This window comes from Colobus angolensis, unplaced genomic scaffold (assembly GCF_000951035.1).
Source record: "Colobus angolensis palliatus isolate OR3802 unplaced genomic scaffold, Cang.pa_1.0 Scaffold198, whole genome shotgun sequence".
Lineage (NCBI taxonomy): Eukaryota > Metazoa > Chordata > Mammalia > Primates > Cercopithecidae > Colobus > Colobus angolensis.
In genome coordinates this window covers 2,331,830-2,346,353 of record NW_012115132.1, presented here as the reverse complement: position 1 = coordinate 2,346,353, position 14,524 = coordinate 2,331,830, and the positions used below count along the sequence as shown (strand labels likewise).

Sequence of the window (14,524 nt, the reverse complement as noted above, 5' to 3'; positions counted from 1 at the left end):
ATTCTCCTGCCTCAGCCTCCTGAGTAGCTGGGACTACAGGCGCCTGCCACGTCGCCCAGCTAGTTTTTTGTATTTTTTAGTAGAGACGGGGTTTCACCGTGTTAGCCAGGATGGTCTCGATCTCGGGACCTCGTGATCCACCTGTCTCGGCCTCCCAAAGTGCTGGGATTACAGGCTTGAGCCACCGCGCCCGGCCTGATCTTATTTTTTAAAGTTGTAAAATGCTACAAAAAAAAAAAGGGAAAAAAATAAATCCAAGTCACTTTCAGAATACAGAGATAAAATAATAGTCTGAGAAGCAAATGAAAGCTACAGACATCTTTGGAGCATACAAAAGCCACCTTCTTATAAGTGGTTTCAAATGGGTGGAGAAAATTGCCATTCAAAACCAGAACACTAGGCCTTTTCAATGAGGCTTTGCAGCAGTTTCAGGGGGGCAAAGGTGGGGACTCAGTATTAATTATGTTGTTGGCTACTCTCCATTCTGCCAGGCAAATATGTTACAGAGCAGAAGAAATTACTTCTATAAGCATCTATGACAGTCAAGAGTTAAAGAAATGTCAGGCATAGGATAACATTGGTAAATCAACATGCTGTTTATATTAAGCAGTATCATTTCTAACCTACCTACACTCACTTTTCAACTCAGAAACCTCTTTAAAAAAAAAAAAAAGAAAGAAATCTTTTAATGAGACACTCTGTGCTAGATTCAAATCACCAAATCCGATTTCAGTTTAGCCCTTCAAATCTGAAAAAGCTACTTTTATTTCTGATTTTAGAGAATATAGACAGTACCGTTCTGGATTAATTTGAGCCTGCGATGGCTCTCAGCACACTGCTATTATAGAATAGTCAGATTTTTGTTAGGCATAGAGGCAAATATGGAAACAGCTTTAGGTGGTTTAAAAAAAAAAAAAGATGGAAAGAACATCTCAGTGGGAACAAAATCCCCGTGAAAGTTGAAACAGATTCCTTTTCTTACTAAGGAACCTTAAAAATCATCAACATGTTGGTACTTTTATTAGGTAAGATTCATCTTAAATCTTAGGAACATTAACTCCTTAATCCCCCATCTCTTCTTTAGCGATGGGAAGGAGCCCCATTTTCTTATTAGAAAAACCCTGGAGTTCAGTGGGAAAATGAAGTGAAAATAGAGGCTTCCCCTTGGTCTCCTGTCTGGAACTTTCAATCTCCAGACCACTCCATCGGCTCCCCAGAGGCCTGAGATCATCTAGATTTTTTTAAGTTGTGAACCAAAATAAATAAAATATGTTCTCATATATTTATAGAAAATGATAAGGAAAGCCACTGCCATAAACAGTCTAAGAGAAATATACATGTCCTAGATGGCAAGTTACCAAAAACCTACAGACAGGGATAGAAAAATCTAAAGGACATCCAGAAGGAGGAGAGACCATCCTACTTACATTCTGTTAGGAGAGGATGGGGCCGGGCACGGTGGCTCATGCCTATAATTCCTGCACTTTGGGAGACAGAGGCGGGCGGATCATGAGGTCAGGAGTTTGAGACCAGCCTGGCCAACATAGTGAAACCCTGTCTCTACTAAAGATACAAAAAATTAGCTGGGAGTGGTAGCAGGCGCCTGTAATTCCAGTTACTCAGGAGGCTGAGGGGAGACTCGTTTGAACCTGGGAGGCCGAGGTTGCAATGAGCCGAAATCACGCCACTGCACTCCAGCCTGGGCAGCAGGGCAAGACTCTGTCTCAAAAAAAGAGAGAGAGAGAGAGACAGGATGGAAAAAAGGAGAGCTGGAGGAGAAAGAGAAGGTAGGATGAGGCACAGAGAGAGGACCTCAGGAAAAAATAAAACACCTGGAAGATCATTTTGAATTAGTAAATATTCAAAAATTCTATATTTTCACATTTAACTGAAACAAAATAAAAACTAAATTGATGTTTTATAAATTGAATCACAGCTGTCATTTTATAAACATTGACAAAATAAAGGTAACTTACACAGACCAAAAGAATGTTCCAGCTTTCACCCCTTGCTTGGTGGCTGTAATCCATAGCTAATGAGGAAAATATAAGCGGCTTAAAATGTGTTCTGAGTTTTGGTCAAAAAAGAAAAAGTTTTTAAAACACATTAGATCAGATATCTTATACTCTACTCACACCCCAACATAAATTGCCCATTATTTGCAACCACTTATTTTCACATCTGGAAGTCAGAATCATTATTTCCACAAACATTATTGAATATATTCTCTGCAAAAGCTCTCAAAAGCTCCTGCTATGATTCTAGTGACATATTTTTAAAACTCTTATTTTATCTCAAAAGCCTCTCTCTTCTGTACTTGTCTTTTCTGATCATCGTTTTGAACAATGAACTGATGCAGCAGAATTCTGCTCATCAAAGAACCCAAGAGTGAGCCATATGTTTCCTTTACTATTGAAAGACTCAAGAAGGAGTGCCCCAGTTTGGCACCCAGATGTCAGAATTTTGGAACCCTGATTGTCTTGTTTTAGTTTAAACTAAATGAATGAGAAGGGGGAAGAAGGCTAATTTTTAATTTTGATTTTTCCTATATCTTTTACCTAGCCTTTTAGTAAATGTTATCTTAGAGGAGAGTTCCTAGAATAAGTTAAGTGAACCAAGCACTTCATTAAGGTTTTTAAAATATTCTTTACACCGTGTGCTATTGGGGAGGCATAAGATATAGGAGTTTAGAACCTGGGCTCTGCAACCAGACAGCTTGGATTTTAAGCCTTGTTTCTGTCACTTACCAGCCATGTAGTCCTTTGGCAAGTTACTTAATATCTTTGTGTTTCTGTTTCCTTTACAATGTAAATAATATTATCTAGCACATAGGATTATTCTAAGCTTTAACGAGTTAATACATTTAAAGTCCTTAAACCAGTGTCTTAACATCTGGCAAGCACTCGATAAATTTCCATCTTTATTGTTATGCAATAATGGAAATAAATAATCCAGTTATTCTAGTAACATTAAAAACAGTCTAAGATGGCAAGTGTCCCACTGAACAGAAGTCTATGAGAAGAAACCCCCTCACTTAAGGAAAGAGAATGGAAGCAAATAAGAGAGAGAACTGTGGTTTGCCTCAAACCAAAACAAAAATGATCTGGGAACTATAGCCAGCCCCTTTTCTGGTTTCATTGTCTCCAGCCTTTGAGAGTATCCTTAAAGAGTGACAACTTATGTTTTGAGGAAATGGGAAACTGGGAGGTGGAGAACATCCAGGAGCTTAGCCATTGTTTCAAAATCATCTGGGATACCTGCCCTGGGAAAGCTTGAAAAGGGTTCCAGACCCCTTGGAGCCTCTAGAAATCCTCAGCCCCAAACTCACAGCTACTGTAGCTGGCAAATGAGGGACGGGGCAGGAGAACATACAGAGCACTCTTCAGTCTGTGGGTTCTGAGCTGCTGGTGAATTTCATCAGCCTGGGAGAGATAGGGGTCTCATTCCATTCATATGGCTCTGAGGGACCAGACCTTCTTGGCCAGACTTTTGGTTCCCTGGGATGTTCGGAGACGTAAGAATCTCAGATTGCTCTGAGAGCCCTTCACTCCATTTAGTCCAAACCTCTTTCTACTTTAAAGACAAATTCTGGCATCCTTCAGGAACCCCAGCCCAACCAGGGTTCAGAATGTGTCCTGGACTTTCATTCATTCTTGTTCCAGCACCTCCACCAGCAAGAAGATGAACTCAAATGAAGTGCTGGACACACTGTAAAACCATGCCGGTTCCCAAAGAGGCCAGTTCCTTATATTAAGGGATCTATTTTCATACTTATTTTAATTGCACATACACAATCTTAGCACATTCAATATCCAAACAACTTCCTAGATGTACTGCCTTGCTATTTCCAAGGAGATTGTACTAGGCAATACTTGGCATCTATGAAATTTAAGATTAATATGGAGTTTCCTAAAGGAAAACAATTGTTTAATATAAATTTGTCAAATAATGACCCTGTACTTTCAAATATTATACTGTAGAATACATGCTGATGGTGGCATTATCAGGGCGACAGGAAGCTCTGAGAGTTAATTTAACTCAGTGATCCTCAGGGAAAAAAGATCACTGAAGAGGTCTTAATAGTGTCAAAAGGAAGGAGCATTCAGAGTGAAAATGACAGGGTATGTTAAAATTATTATGATGGCAAAATTAAGATCATTTGTTCTTTATATTTTTCTGTATTTTCCAACAATTTTACAGTGACAATCAACTTATTTGTAATCAGAAAAAAAAACTAACCAATTTTAAAAAGCAGTGTGTCTTAGAAGCATACAGTGTAAACCATGGAGGCAATTTAAAGGTAAAATTTGTATTTCTAAAAAAAAATCAAAAAGCAGAAAAATTCTGCCTAATTCCTGGTAAAAGTCAGGTTGACCACATTTTCAAAAAGAAAATTGAGAGCATGATCAGAAAAGTATAAAAAGTGAACAAAAAAGATAACATACTTAAAATGAAAAGCACATTTTCTTCCCAAGGGGAGAAAAAAAAAAGGCACTAAAATACTGGTCCAGAAAAGAAAAGTGAATACAAGCCGATAAGATTATAAAAAAGAGAGAGACAGAGAGAGAGAAGCTTCCCAGTTCCTTGTTAATTCAGAGATATAAGTGTTAAAGTTTCTCGAATTTGAATGCAATATAAACTTCTTCAGAGGGTGGTTTAAAAAAAAAAAAATCAGGCCAGGTGCAGTGCCTCATGCCTATAATCTCAGCACTCTGGGAGGCGGAGGAGGGCAGATCGCCTGAGGTCAGGAGTTTGAGACCAGCCTGGCCAACATGGTGAAACCTGTCTCTACTAAAGATACAAAAATCAGCCAGGCCTTGTGATGGGCACCTGTAATCCCAGCTACTCAGGAGACTGAGGCAGGAGAATCGCTTAAACCTGGGAGGCAGAGGTTGTAGTGAGCTGAGATCGTACCACTGCACTCCAGCCTGGATGACAGAGCAAGATTCTGTCTTTAAAAAATAATAATAATAATAATCACAGCTAAAAAAATAAGCTTAAGTAAACACTTCTTCCTCTAATCCCAAAACTCCCTGCATTGCTTTCCTTTATCTGGAGGCCCAGCTTTCGACATTTGTGTCCTAGATGCTGCTTTGTGAAAAGGGGACAAACGGGAATGATATTGTATCTTGTGATATGCTATTTATCAGGAATCAAAAAAGCTTCCTCTACAGGAACCAAGTGGGTTAAATATGAAATTCAACACTTTCTCAAATTCAGCATGTAGCTTTGGGAGAAAAGGAGAAGCTTGGAAAAAGAAAAATACTAGCCAAAAACATTTTTTCAAAAAACATAAACTACTAGTGTAGTCTTTCCAGCAGTTCCTCGAAGGGAAATCATTACTTTGCATTCAAAAGCATTGAGCTAGGATAAACAGAATTCTAGGAGACCAGGGGATCGGTGGGGCACTTGCTTCAGCAGATCAATTGCTGAGAATCAGAACACATTAAGGATGTGAGGGTTGGGGGAGGCAGCAGAAGAGACTGGGGCCCGATGCAGCTGCTTTCCACGTGATTAGGGCCAGAAGGAGGTGAGTGAGGAAGCTGTTGGCATGTGGCCAGGAGCTGCTGAGGCTGAGATGGAGTGCTGTCCTTAAGGCCACCTACCCTAGGGGAAGCACAGGCAAAACATGCCCCTGAAGGAAGCAAAGAACAGTTCCATCCAAAACACAACAGCAGAGCCAAGCTCTGGATTGGGTCTTCAGAACAGAAATACACCAAGTCCCTATCTGCATGGGACCCACAGGGTAAAGCAGACCTGTGGCTAGCCTGGCTGACATAGTGAAACCCCATCTCTACTAAAAACACCAAAAAATGTATCTAGGCATGATGGCATGCGCCTGTAATCCCAGCTATTCAGGAGGTTGAGGTATGAGAATCACTTGAACCCGGGAGGCGGAGGTTGCTGTGAACCGAGACTGTGCCACTGCCCTCCAGCCTCGGCGACAGAGCAAAACTGTCTCAAAAAAATAAAAATAAAAAGAGGTTGTCAAATTTATGACAGAAAAAATATAAAAGCCCAAAGGAGAGTCACTTTGCTTAGTCAGAGCTGGAAATGCTGAGGGAAGGAAGGCCTCCTGGGCACAGACACTTCAGCTGCAATTTGGAAGAAAAATAAGAGGCTGGTAAGCAAAGGCACCAGGTAAGCAGATCTCGCCCTAACTAGGGACATTAGGATACAGTACAAGGAGAAAAAAACTGCAGGTCTACAGTAGTATATGGAAAAGAAACAACAGAATAAAGAATAGGTTAAATGTTCCTGAAAAGAAATGTTGTCCCTTTATCAGGACAATAAAGCAGATAAAAAGAGGTTAGCAATGACTTGTACTTTCCATCAAGTCAATCCCTTTTGGCCTGGAAAGTCACCCCTATTCTGTGTCATTCTTCTTCTCCTTGCTGTCTCTGTCTTAAACACACATTTCTTGCATTTTTACACTGCAGTCATTTACTAAAATGGTTTCTGTTCCAACTCATTGTATCACCGACACTGACAGAGAGCAACTCTAGAGGTCAAGCAACTTAAGTAATAAGAATGCATCTGCTGGACAGTTGCAGTTGGGATCACGCCTGTAATCCCAAGACATTGGGAGGCTGAGGCAGGCAGCTCGCTTGAGCTCAGAAGTTGGAGACAATCCTGGGCAACAAGGCGAAATGCTGTCTCTACCAAAGATACAAAAATTAGCCAGGTGTGGCAGTGTGAGCCTATAGTCCCAGCTGCTCAGGAGGCTGAGGTGGGAGAGTTGCTTGAGCCCGGGAGGCTGAGACTGCAGTGAGCCAAAATCATGCCACCGCACTCCAGCCTGGGTAACTATACTGAGACCTTGTCTCGTTAAAAATAATAATAATACATTAAAAAAAATAACAATCTGCTTCCTTAAAAACATCTTACTCCAGAAATGCTGACTTCAGAGGACTTGGATCATGATGGAGTATTAGACTTGTTTCTCAAATCTCCACATTTAGTCAACTCCTAGGAATCCCATTCATTCCTCCCACTGCTGAGAATCCAGATTTAAACTGAACAGGGAACAACCCCATGGAAATATCTTTGTATTAGAAATTGCAGGACCGTAGCAGAGAGAATTTCCAAAGAAACCAAGCCACTTAAGGAACTGCATTAAACTACGTATGAGAAATGTAGGGTCCTACAGCAGATGACTGCTTCTAATAAATGCATGCTGAGTATTAGCAAATTAAAAGCAGACTAAACTTTGTTTAATTGGCTATATCAAGGCTAAAAAAAAAAGATTAAATTAAATTATAAAAGATTAAATTAAATTATTTTTGGAAGATGCCTGGTGAGATTCAAATTTTCAAATGGCCATTGTACAAATGCCTCATCCCATCTACTAGAGTTTATGCTAGGACAAGAAGTGGCTCTTATTCACCATGTAATCTGACCCCTATGCCATTTGGCTAAATGTCTTGCATGGTTTAGTCCCTCAGTAAAAATAAATTGAGTTTAATTTAATTATCAGTCTAAGATTTGTATAAATATTTTCTCTTATATGTATAAAATTTTATAAGACTTTTATAAATATTTTTTCACTGGTGATTTTAAAATATAGAAGCCTCTGAGAGGATGGTTATACATGCTTATAGAATATTCATTAATTATTTTCCTTATAGTACTTTTAGTTGCTTATATTCTTATACTTTGACTAAAGTTTCTTTTTAATTAATTACTTTGTATTTATAACTGATATATAATAATTGCGCATATTTATGGGATACAGTGTGATGTTTCAATGTATGTGTACATTGTATAATGATCAAATCAGGGTAATTACCATACCCATAACTTTAAACGTTTATCATTTCTTTTCAGTGACAACATTTAAAATCTTCTACATTGTTATTTGCTATAGTCACCCTACTGTATAATAGAAAACAAAAATACTTTGTCTATATGTTTTTCCAATATGCCAAATTTCAATAAAATGTGCTTTTAAATTGTAGTTACTATGCTCCTGGGAATTCCTTTTTTTTTTTTTTTTTCTGAGACGGAGTCTTGCTCAGTCCCCCAGGCTGGAGTGCAGTGGCGTGATCTCGGCTCACTGCAAGCTCCACCTCCCAGGTTCACGCCATTCTCCTGCCTCAGCCTCCCGGGTAGCTGGGACCACAGGCGCCCACCACCTCACCCGGCTAAATTTTTTGGGATTTTTAGTAGAGATGGGGTTTCACCATGTTAGCCAGGGTGGTCTCGATCTCCTGACCTTGTGATCCACCTGCCTTGGGAGATGGAGTCTCGCACTGTCTCCCGGGCTGGAGTGCAATGGTGCAATCTCAACTCACTGCAACCTCCACCTCCCAGTTCAAGCAATTTTCCTGCCTCAGCCTCCCGAGTAGCTAAGATTACAGGCGTCCACCACCACACCTGGCTAATTTTTTGTATTTTTAGTAGAGATGGGGTTACACTATGTTGGCCAGGTTGGTCTCAAACTCCTGACCTCGTGATCCACCCGCCTCGGCCTCCCAAAGTGCTGGGATTACAAGCATGAGCCACCGTGCCCGGCCCCTCCTAGGAATTCTTCCGGTGGCCATCTTGCCCAAGATGACAGAAACACAAGTCAATTTCACCACAAATCTTGGTCAGCATGAGGAGAGTACTAAACTTGGTCAGACGCGTCAACTTTGGGAGTTAGTGAGGAAACAGGTAAACAGAGTTGAAACAGAGACTTCACTTCATTGGCAGGTTAACAGCATTTCCTCTGCTCTGCTTTTGCAGAAGTTAATGAATATGTGGCCTCGTCTTCTTCTGAGTCATCCTAACCCAGGGCAAACCTTATGTCAACAGTTGATGTAAGGTGGTCCAATTTGATAAAATTACTATTTATCTCTAATCCGTTCAGGTTCTTCAGGTAAGTTTGCTTCTATGATCAAATTAATATAAAAGACCCATTAGTGAAAGCTCAATGGAGCTCTAATTTCAATCATTTTGTTTACTCATAAAATATTCCCCTATCATAAACTTTGAAAAATCCACCCTGTCCACAAATTTCACTATGATCACACCCTAGGCCATTCTGGACTTCTGGGAGTCCAGCCTGAATAAAGACAGCAGAATCAGAACATCTATTATAAAGAAACTGTTCTGCAGATGTACAAGAAGTCTTCCAGTGTTTATTTTTTTAATAAAAAGCTCATATTTATCCTTGCATACTGATTTACCTATTATGCAATATAAATATTTTGATCACAAATGACCTTTTCTTAAAGTGAGATACCTTAAGAAAAAATTTCTATTTGTAGTACTTATTTTGTCCATAAATTGCAGCAAACATTTCCAGGTACGAGATCGTTGAGGCATGGTGGATACACGGATGTGTGCAGACACTGCCCACCAGTCATGCCACGGTTGAGTGCACAAAGTTCTCCCAGCCGTCTTCTCTAACCAGTGCTCCAGGACGCCACTGTCTCCAATCAGAATTGGCATGAGATGGGACCACTTACCATCTTCCTTCTACATGCTTCTGATTGCCTGTGTGCCCTGGGATATGTTCCTAGGTGATTCTGATCTTTCTGGCCAGAAGCTTGTACACTTCAGCCCAGCTCTGCACATTCAACAACTGTGGCTTTATGCTGCTTTGCTCATGTCTGACCAAAGCAAGTTGCGTAACCATACACACGGTCACAGGAAAAACATTAGGTAGAAAGCCACCTACAACCCTTTTTATTTTCTGCCCAGTCATTTGATCTGAAGTAAACAGGGTGATTTCTTTTCAAAGTATTAATTTGCTATTTCAGTATCAAGGTAGGATTCTGCTTTTTGTATTTAACTTCCACGATTTTTAAAAAATAGATTAAATAAAAAAATTCATGAATTTACTGTGGATTTCAGTGAGTTCCCTTTTTTCAGCAAGTTTCCCTGTTTCTGTTATTACAGCATCAGGGCTAACATACTGGGGAAGGCATAGTCATGCACTTCTCTTTTTCATTATACCCCTAAATCTGGGAAATCAATGAGATCTATTCTTTGTCAAAATGGTTCTGAAATTCACCTCATCGCCATTGTCACCACCATAATCCTAGGGAAGATATTCATCATCTCACACTTTTATAATCATAGCCTCACACACATGCACGTGTATATACACACAGAGACACACACACATATGTATACACACACGTATATTCTATGTGCACATTTCTATGTATACATATATAAATATACAATATATACACATATATCCAGATACATATATACATATATAATGCATATTACACATATTTCATGTTTATATGTATATTAAAATATCAAAAGATGGAAACATTGCCAAGTATGAGGAAATTATATGCATTTTTTTCCACATCTAACAAATTTGGGGATGAAATGTTTCAGTACATGAACACACAAACACACACACACACACACACACACACTAAATGCAAAACTTACCGGTTGACCTCCCCACCATCTATGATTAAATTTCTCTCGCCCTCGCAGATGAAAAGTGGCATCAAATACAGGATCATACATTGAATTGCCAACAATTCCATGTGATTCTGGATACAGCCCCTTTTTGTAAAAGCAAATTTATTGTTAAAATAACAATACAATAATCCACATACATTAGTTCTAGTATAAATTTTCTTAGCATAGAAGGTTTTATAGAAATACTTAATTTCCAAAATTATGTAAGACATATATAACCTTCACTGTGTATCTGTTTGAGCAAACGTGAATAATATCTACGGGACAAATTATAAGCCATCTGAGAAACTTGATATGATAAGAAATTTAATATTGGGGTTTTTTACTGCTATAATTTAATAAGATGACCATAATTTTCATTATTATAAACTAACCTTTAGTTTGGAATGTATACATGTGCCTCCAAAGAAGCTTCTATTTCTAAATACACTTTTCCTTCTTTCTAAATTCTATTCCTCCCCAAATCAATTTAAAAAAAGATAAATAAATTATGTTTTAAAGAACGAGTGATAGAATTTGAAGTACCTGAAAACTAAAACATAGCCCTGAAGTCAACATTTTTATTTGCAAATTCAGAAAATAAACAATAGACCCTCTGGTATTCGAGAGAAGTTTAATGTATATGTTCAAACAGAACTGCACCTGAAAAAAGGTTTCAGCTTTAAAGTTGGAATGAAGTTCAATTGCCCACAAAGTTGTAAAAGGCATTTGCTGTGAATAAACGACCCAGATAAGATGGAAAACAGAAAGATTTTCTTTGAACACTAAGGAACACATTTTAAAAGTAAAGTCTTCCCTTTAAAGTCATTCCAGGATGAAATCAGCCCTTTGAACATATATCATTTCAAGAAATACTTACAGTGGCCAAAGTGTATAAGTTAGGAAAGGTTTTAGTTGGGTACACCGGCCTCATGTAGGGCGAATGTGTGCCACAAGACCCTGGAAAGAGAATTGCAAATATTAGAACAAGAGAACCAACAAGAATTGCTTATAGAAAATCCATTTTATAAACACTCAGACAGGTGTTGCCTTCACTTTTGTATTTCAAATAATAAAACACATTTAAAACTACGCGCTCATAGATCTCAAAGCCCACAGCCCACTGGTTACTGTGGAGATCCTGGATTACAGATGAGAACACAGAGTATGGAAATTACTTACTTAGTTTTTCAATATTAGGCATGACTTTGCTGCCTTTCTTCATGTATGATGCACGGAAGCCGTCCACAGAGAAGATGATTAATGGAGGGCGAACAAACCTTCAACAGCAACACATTCAGCTTTTAGAAACATGATTGCCACAGAGTTGCCATTACGCCTAGCGATTCTCAATAATGGGAGCAATCATTTCCAAGAAAAAATTTCGGCCGGGTGCAGTGGCTTACACCTACAATCCCAGCACTTTGAGAGGCCGAGGCGGGCTGATCACCTGAGTTCAAGAGTTTGAGACCGGCCCCGTCACTACTACAAATACAAAACTTAGCTGGGCGTGGTGGCGGGCACCTGTAATCCCAGCTACTTGGGATGCTGAAGCAGGAGAATCACTTGAACAGGGGAGACAGATGTTGCAGTGAGCTGAGATCGCACCATTGCACTCCAGCCTGGGCAACAAGAGTGAAACTCCATCTCAGAAAAATAAAATTAAATTTAAAAACCGAACATATTCATTTAACCATTTAACCACAAGCCAGTCGTGGTTACATCAAGACTGCCCAACAAAAATATTCCGCCAGTCATTCATTATCTGAATTCTTATGTATGAGATCTGTGAAGTTATGGTACAAATTAAAAAGTCATGAAACATTTCTGTTTTGTAACAAATAACACAGTGACCTGTTATTATTCATTGGTAGCTTTTTTTGAGATGAACTATCAAGGCTGCCCTTTCTGCCTTGTTCTTCATGTCTGTGAAGATCATTTTTATGCCAGGGATGTGCTTCTTGGGATTCTCTAAATACTCCATGAGTGTATTCTCTCCCCAGGTGATGCTTTTGTTCTTATGGGCCTCTGTATAAGAGAATCCAATGGCCTGATCTATCTTCCCTGCAAAGAGACCACAGAGATTTGACCCAGCCATGTGTTTGCCTCCCTTTTCAACAGTGTGAAACTGGGCACACTTCTGAATAAAAATTTTCTTGCCTTTTTCAACATCACCCATATTTAATTCTCTCTTTGGTCATTGGTGCTATAAAGGTTCCCATTCGGAAGCCAGATGTCCCACTGTCTTGGATGACTTCTCTTTTTGAGAGGGGGTCTCTTTCATCCAGGCTGGAGTCCAGTGGCACTATCTTGGCTCACTGCAACCTCCACCTCCTGGGTTCAAGTAATTCTCATGCCTCTGTCTCCCAAGTAGCTGGAATTACAAATGCACTCCACCACGCCTGGCTAATTTTTTTTTTTTTTTTTTTTTTTAGTAGAACGGGGTGTTGCCATGTTGGCCAGGGTGTTGACGGGGTGTTGACGGGGTGTTGCCATGTTGGCCAGGCTGGTCTCAAACTCCTGACCTCAAGTGATCTGCCCACCTCGGCCTCCCAAAGTGCTCGGATTACAGGTGTGTAATCAAAAAGTAATAATTACTTATTGGATAACATAGTTTTAAAGGTTCTCTAGACTTCCTCTTTCATTCCCCACTCCCCCTCAAAATAGGCAAAACAAGAACTCCAGAAAAAACAATACTGAAAAAAGTCTTAGCCAGAATATTCAGATGCACTTTGTAAAATCTTCAGCTGAGGTGGAATATAGGGGATGTTCAGACCCCAGTATGTGCAGAGATGATTGGAGAAAACTGGGGGAAAGAAAACTGTCACCATTTCAAGATGTACCTTCAACCTTTCTACTGATGAATTCCTCCTAAGTACTCATAAGTTTGCCTGTATAAGAGGATTTCAGCTTCACATTGTTTCTAAACACTTTTCATTTCCTGTGAGAGTTTATCAGCTAATACATAAAACTTCAAAATAGTCATAAAATACACTTACCCTGCCGGGCATTCTGGAGCTTTTATTTCCTCACAGTCATCATCAACCCAATGGGACTCTCCTATAAGGAAAAATGGGTAAATGTATTGTTGAATCTAATTACAAATGCCATGCCTTGAAGCTCGCAATTCTGGGATCTGTGTCCTGTTTGATACTTTCTTTATGGGATATCACCAAAAAAAAAAAAAATTCTGAAAAAAAATCTAATTTCTGGTTTGGCTTATAAAGTACACCCATACATGATGGGAAAGCTAAGATTTAATAACCGCAAGTGGTGAGGTGTTTATTTGAGCCTTCCGAGTCTAAATGGCTTGTAGATTAAAAAAACCAGTGGCGTCAGTGAACAAAATTTCATGTTTGTATCCCTCCAGAAATAAACTGTTTGGTCATTAGATGGAACATTCTTTTCTCCACCACTGGAGATCTCAAAGACATAGAAAGCATGGCAAAACTTCCCTTTAGATGCAAAAAAAAAAAAAAAGAAAAAGAAAAAAAAGTTTAGAATCTACAGAGATAATAAATGGAAGATTACAATAGAAAGATTATTTGCCAATAAATCTGCATACAGCCCTTGAATTTAGAAAGGAAAAAAAATGCTGAATTTCATTTTTTGTATTCCACCAAGATCTAAGAGCATAAACCTGTCTTTCCTGAGTTACCACTATCAAGAATAGAGAACAGAAAAGGCCTCAGATAAAAAATACGCTTTCCTTTGAAAAAAATAAAAATTATCAAAAAGAATTTGCCTTAAATTATTTTAAGACAAACAAAAGTTACATGTCCTGAATAGAAGTAAAATTCATAACCAACACATTGGAGAAATTGCTCCCATGTGAAGAGAACTGGAAATCTTCTCTGGTCAATAAGACTCTAACTACTGGACAATGGGGTAACTACTATACTCCTTAAAATAAAGAATATTTAGTACACATATAGTAACCCAGAGCACACATGTGGGCCTCACAAAAGTACTGAAACTAGAATTTTAAACCAGTAAAAGCCAATGCTTAATGATTCAATGATCAATAATACCAACGGCTTCTTTTAAAAAAAAAAAATTATTTCTAATAGCCTTTGTGGCTTCCTGGTACACTTACTGCAGAGGAAAATTA

General features: G+C 38.9%; 1 protein-coding gene across 4 annotated transcripts in view; it reads right to left on the bottom strand.

Annotated features, from left to right (window-relative positions):
- The window catches only part of ENPP2 (ectonucleotide pyrophosphatase/phosphodiesterase 2), a 124,419-nt gene that overhangs the window by 49,093 nt on the left and 60,802 nt on the right, over positions 1–14,524 (bottom strand). For all 4 annotated transcript variants that reach the window (XM_011941069.1, XM_011941068.1, XM_011941070.1 and 1 more), the window contains exons 5-9: positions 13,413–13,473; positions 11,596–11,693; positions 11,294–11,373; positions 10,399–10,518; positions 1,977–2,032 (exon numbers count right to left, since the gene is read on the bottom strand). In XM_011941069.1, the coding sequence (XP_011796459.1) occupies positions 1,977–2,032; positions 10,399–10,518; positions 11,294–11,373; positions 11,596–11,693; positions 13,413–13,473 (415 nt within the window). The remainder of the gene's footprint in view (positions 1–1,976; positions 2,033–10,398; positions 10,519–11,293; positions 11,374–11,595; positions 11,694–13,412; positions 13,474–14,524) is intronic.